Consider the following 5904-nt stretch of genomic DNA (forward strand, 5'->3'; position numbering starts at 1 on the left):
ATATAAGGAGCAAAATCTGTCTTCTGTTAATTCATGTTGACAAAATTTCCCACGACTGGCTTGTCTATAGAAGAAAATGTCAAATCCTCAGCATCTTGTTATCCAGATAGTCACTTGTGTCCTGTGCCTGCTGCCACAACTGTGAATTTTAAGCTGGAAAAATCATGTGGTCATGTTTGGCAACTGCTTGTAACCAAATTTGAGGGACCATTTATTTTAGGGTTGATGATACTTAGAATGAGGATCCCTGTAAAAGCCAAAAACATCTGTATGTTATGCCTGTAAATTTGTAACCTTTGGCCTGACTTGCCTTTTTTGCCATTTAACCTGTCTTGATTTTCATTAATATATTCTCAGTCCAAAGTTTAGTGTATCATTTTTATTGGGAGAAAACTAGCTTTCAGAAATGAACACTAGACACCAGAATGTTTGTCATGGCCCTATAAATTATGCAATAACTCCAGCTAGCACATCTTAAAGTATGACACCTGTAACCTTTTACATTTTTATCTTTGATTGTGCTATTTTATTAGTGACTTCACATCAGAAAGCACTTACTGTATGTAAAGATGATAGCTTCTTTTGCTTTCTGATGGCTAAACAAATATTAATTTGCTGGGGGTACTGCCTCAGTGTGTGTCCTGCCAGCTGACTTTTTGAAGTCTGCTTTGTAGAAGTGTGCAGGGGGCCCTTTGGGACCAGATGACCTGAGAGGAAATATCCTGGTACGAACTAACTGACAAAATAATGTTTTCCTTGTATTTTTGAGATGTTTTACTTGCTGGCCAATTTCAGTTATAAGGACACATCTGAGTTGCTTTTTTTTGTTTTTTTAGCCTTTTTTTGAGGTTCCTCTTCAATAATGTGTCAAGAAAATTTTTACTGCTTGGAAACTGACAGTTTGAGGGTGGTGATGTAGCCAAGGAAAGACAGTAACTTTGAGGTTTTCCTTTTTCCAGAATTCTGTGATCTTAAAGGTCTTGGAGGTAATAGTTAGCTCCTGATCGGCACTTGCTGCTGCTTTTGAAAAAGAATGCACTAGGGGAATTTTTTTTTCTTGGCATTTTTTAATTATCCCTTCCTGGTTTTATTTGAAATGCATTTAATATCTCTTGGCTACAGGCTACAATAGAAGCAATATATTGGAAACTGGTGTTAGACTTATGCAAAAGACTTGCACCTGTTGTACGGACACACGTACATCAGAAGCTGATGTGTATTTCTCCCAGGTACAGGGTCTGCTTGGCTGACAGATGTTGACAGCACTAAAACACTGCAGTAGAAACTAATAGAACTAATTCACTGTGTACAGTTGGCAAATTTTAATGGCATGTTCTGTTCCCATAAAATAAGCTGTACGTTTTCACTTTGTGCTGGAGTGTTACGCTTTTGATGTGTGGGACAAATATAAGTCAGTGCTACCAAAAGACAAATCTGTATTGGAAACTAACGAGAGGCCTTTTTTTTGTTTTCTTCTTTCCTTCTAGTATTGGATGAATGAATATACTTCTTCCCTTGGAATTGGAGTGTTCCATTCAGGTATCGAGGTGTATGGTCGAGGTACGAGCAAGAAAAGCATAATATGTTCTTTGTTCTGGTAATACTGGTTTGTTTTTTTAAAGAACGTTTTTCAGGTAATGAGGGAAGTCTGGCTCCTGAAACCTGTTCATCAGTTTTCTCTTAAAGTTCAGATCTCTTCTGCCTCTGGAACAAAACCTTGGATATAAATAATCCAGTAGTCATCTGGCATTCTTATATCAAGCTGTGCAACTATGAAAAAGTGTGCACTTTATTCAGCTAGGCATAGAAATCTTTATGTTTTGAAATACCTGTTATTAAAACAAATACATGCTGCTTGTAAGCAAGGCTGAATCACGTTTCCTCAGTATTCTGCCAGCACTTAGTGCAAGGAGTTAAATTTTCACTATAGAAACAATAGTCCGTTGCAGATAGGCACGTAAAATTGCATAATGCTCAGGAAACAGTCTCTTCTGTACTGGTAGGTTGGTTTGGTTTAAAGAGACAGTTTCTTTGGAATACGTGTCATGCATACTGTTTGCAAAAGATACACTTGTGGTAAATACAGCGATGTGTTCCAATTTTGCTAAATAGGCTGTACTTTGGGGACACGTTGAGTTCCCCGCGGGTGCCAGAAGGTGTTTCTGAGCACAGGCTCATGTCTGAGGTGTTCCTGCCTGGCAGCGTAATGACACTCAAAGGTGATGGCGTTGCTAGGAATGGTCCATTTAAAGAAGAAAAATCCGCTTTTGTTCTTGTTTTGGATTGTGGCTGGGGAGGTGAGGGGAAACCCAAGAAGGTGTGGCGTGCGATCCAAAGACCATGTTGCACAAAGTTGTCTTAATATATAGATATTTCAGCTGCTATAATGGTCCCATTGTAATTGGGTTTGCAAGTGTTACAAAAACAACAGAATTGACAAAATACAATGCTTATCGCTAAAATGTTTTTGGATTTATTTTTTTTTTAATCCAAACCAGAAAGACCTGACTCTGAATAGTGCTGTGCCTGAATCCTAGTTCTTGAGCTGTGCCAAAAACATGTGCCTCCCTTCCTGTTCAGATTGTAACAGCTTTCTCACATGGCAGGTCATACCCCTGCTAGAACAATGACTTGCATTTTTCAAAGTACATCAACTTTATTTATTAACCTGTTGTAAAAAAGATTATCCACAAAACCGAACGCTAGACTTGGATGGTGTGTTACAAGTTTTGAGAAAAGGAAGCGTGAAGTCATGCTTAAAGCTTTTTATTGCGCCCTGGGTGTGGCACGCTGTGTTATCTTACAGACACAGAAGGAAGCTAAAGTGCACCACGATATTTTCCTGCGCTCTGAGTACTTATGCCGTCAGATGCTACGTGCAGACTTCAGATGCATGGACTGGTTTACTTTCTTGTTATAGGAAGGAACTCGGGACAGTTGAACACTTGCAAACCAAGAAAATAATAAACCTATTAGGCCACTACTCGCTGCCACACTTAGAGCTGTAGGGTGTACTGAATAGAAGTGCCATCAGACCTTTGAAGGTGCAGTACTTTGAATCCCTGATCTATAAATATGTAAGTGGACTTTCAAAGACAAGCATGTAGAAAGAACACTGGTAACATATAAAATGAAAACAATAGATACCTGCTGTAAAATTATTCAAGTTAAACTTGTACGTCGATGTAGGAAATTTCCTGTCAGTTTTTACCTGGGTCGACTAATAACCAACAAAACTATTAATTTCCAGTTCCTTGCATTTGTTACCTTGTAATGAAGATGTCTGGTTTTTAGCTTTAGATCCTTGTGAGGTGATCTTCCAGTCAGTGAAGTCTCCTGTTCTTTATTGTCGTTGTGTATTATTTTTGTTAAATCTGAGCTTTCTCTTTCAGAATTTGCTTATGGTGGTCATCCATACCCTTTTTCTGGAATATTTGAAATTTCACCAGGAAATGCTTCTGAACTGGGGGAAACATTTAAATTTAAGTAAGAAAGATAACCAATTTTCTTGCTATTGAGAAGGCATATTAATAAGACAACTTTTGGCATTTATTTTTGAGGATAGATGTGTTGAATGCTACTACAGGATTTCGGACTTTCTGAGAGATTAGTGTGTTTTCTTCACTTAGAAATGAAAGATGGACAGAGGTGATGACATTATTTTTAACATACCATTAAATTCCATAGATGTGTACAAACTAAGGGGACTTGTGGCTATCTTTTTTTTATTCATACAGGATATAAAATGGGGTAATTTTTCCAAGGAATTTTTTATTAAAAGAAAAAGCTGAAAAAATGTTGCTCTTTAAGGTTTCCCCATATCTCTTTTCAACTTTCTCCTGGTGATTGTCTTGATCCCTCCCTGCATTACAAGCTCTTACCTGTTCTCAGCTGTCTCTTAGAAACCATGTCCTCTGCAGAGGAGGAAAAAATTGCATCCAGCGTCTGTCGGAGTTAAGTTACAAAGAACTTGTGAGCTACAGGTGGACAATCCGCAAGGAAATAATCATGAATAAGATGAAAGTGGTGCTTTAAAATGGAACAGAAAGAATCTATATTATTCTAGGTCAGAAAGATCTTTCCACCCGCAGTGGGGTGATTTCTGAGCAATGTATGAGCAGTAATCCACCAGTATCATGGAAGTCTGATGACCTTCTACTCTGTTTCTCTTCTAGAGAGGCCGTGGTTCTAGGCAGTACTGACTTTATGGAAGATGACATAGAAAAAATAGTAGAAGAGCTTGGAAAAGAATTCAGAGGAAATGCGTATCACCTAATGCACAAAAACTGCAATCACTTTTCTTCAGCTTTATCTGAGGTAAACAAACGTGAAGGTCTATAGAAAGGTATTTCGCAGGTGGCTGCAGAGCGTCATCTCCTTCCTGTCCTGTGGAATGTTTGGCCTAATGTCCAACTTCCTACCACTGTTACCTTGGGCAAATGTCACCACTTTTCAGGTTTTATGTCCAAAACACAAGATTTTGCAGTCAAAGATGCTAAGTATTGATGTTTTACATAGTTTGTGTTCAGGCAGAGGTGCTTTCCAAATTGAGACATGTAGTAAGTATTAACAGGATTTCAGAATCATTTCAGATGCTTCAGAGATCACTACTGAAGATAGAACCACTTGTTATTTTTATCAGTATCTCCCCACAGACCTATCACTCTGAAAATAATTTTCAAAGTTATGACCTAATGTTAAAGAATTACAAAGGCATCGAGGTTTCACAGAATCTTCTGCTTGAGAAGCTTCTATCAAGTTATTGCTCTGCCAGCACCCACGTCCTGGTTGTGTAGATACCTGAGTGGTCATGCAAAGTATCTGACTGTGGAGCTGAAAGGACTGTGCTTTTTTCCCCCTCAGTTTTCTTCTAACATGATCCGCTTGCCAATATGATTGAATTCCTGATCACTCACGTGTATCAACACAAGGGAAAGGGTCAGGAAGAAGTATTGCAGGACAAAGAGGGGAATGGCAGTTGTGATTTTTATTGGTAGTTAGCAATCTGTGCTTGTCAGAATTTACTCTGACATTTCATTTAAGCACTCCAAAAAAGGGATGGTTATTTTTGCCATGGTGAACTTTAGATAAATTCTAATTGTTCTAACATTTCAAAATAGATAATGGCACACTTACTGTATAGCCTCTGCGTTTTGTGTAGACTGTTTGATCTTCCAGTGGTACTGGAAAATTTTCTGGAGATGATGATTCATGGCCAACACTGGTACAAGTAAGTAGGGTGAGATGCTGACAAAACTGCAGCTGGCATGAAATTTGGCCTATACGGCCAGGACTTTGCCACACTTTTCAACCGCATGGTCATGATGTTTCTATTTTATGTCTTGTCCTATTTAGTGTTCAAATTGACTATAAAATCAGGGATATAATGACAAGTAAAATGCTGCTCATTTACAGCAGGGTAGTGCTCCCATTAGCTCTGATTTTCTCCAGATTTGCACTGGAGTGAGGAATACCAGAAGTGAATATGGAGGTAGTTAAGTAAAAGAGCTCACTCCCTGCATAGTGAGAACAAAACCATTTAACGACTGATACACAGGAACAAGTATTTAATGCAGCTTTGTGTATTTTTGAAGAGTTGGAACCAGCTTTGCATTGCGTAGCTTGCCTTGTTCCAGCGAGCCTAAGTGTGCGTGCGGGCCTCTGGGCCGTAAGATAGTGACATCTGGTGCAAAGTCATCAGAGGCCGCCACAGTGAACAGCCTCAGGAGTATGCGGAACACCCCGCAACGGTAGTATTGGCACTGTCTTTTTGACCGCTTGATTTTGGGGTGCTTTTTTGTAATAGTGAGATTGCTCCTGCAGTTTCTCTTGGTGATAAGGGAATCATAAGGCAGCTGCTGCGTTTGCTTTTTATTTACAGTACTGTGCTGCTGTTACTGCTGC

General features: G+C 39.0%; 1 protein-coding gene across 1 annotated transcript in view; it reads left to right on the forward strand.

Annotated features, from left to right (window-relative positions):
• The first annotated feature begins 1493 nt into the window (after positions 1-1493).
• DESI2 (desumoylating isopeptidase 2) overlaps positions 1494-5904 on the forward strand; it is a 5369-nt gene continuing 958 nt past the window's right edge. Inside the window, exons 1-3 of the mRNA XM_009875755.1 lie at positions 1494-1560; positions 3393-3486; positions 4176-4317. Coding sequence (XP_009874057.1) covers positions 1494-1560; positions 3393-3486; positions 4176-4317 — 303 coding nt within the window. The remainder of the gene's footprint in view (positions 1561-3392; positions 3487-4175; positions 4318-5904) is intronic.

Source organism: Apaloderma vittatum, unplaced genomic scaffold (genome assembly GCF_000703405.1).
Source record: "Apaloderma vittatum isolate BGI_N311 unplaced genomic scaffold, ASM70340v1 scaffold41028, whole genome shotgun sequence".
Taxonomy (NCBI): Eukaryota; Metazoa; Chordata; class Aves; order Trogoniformes; family Trogonidae; genus Apaloderma; species Apaloderma vittatum.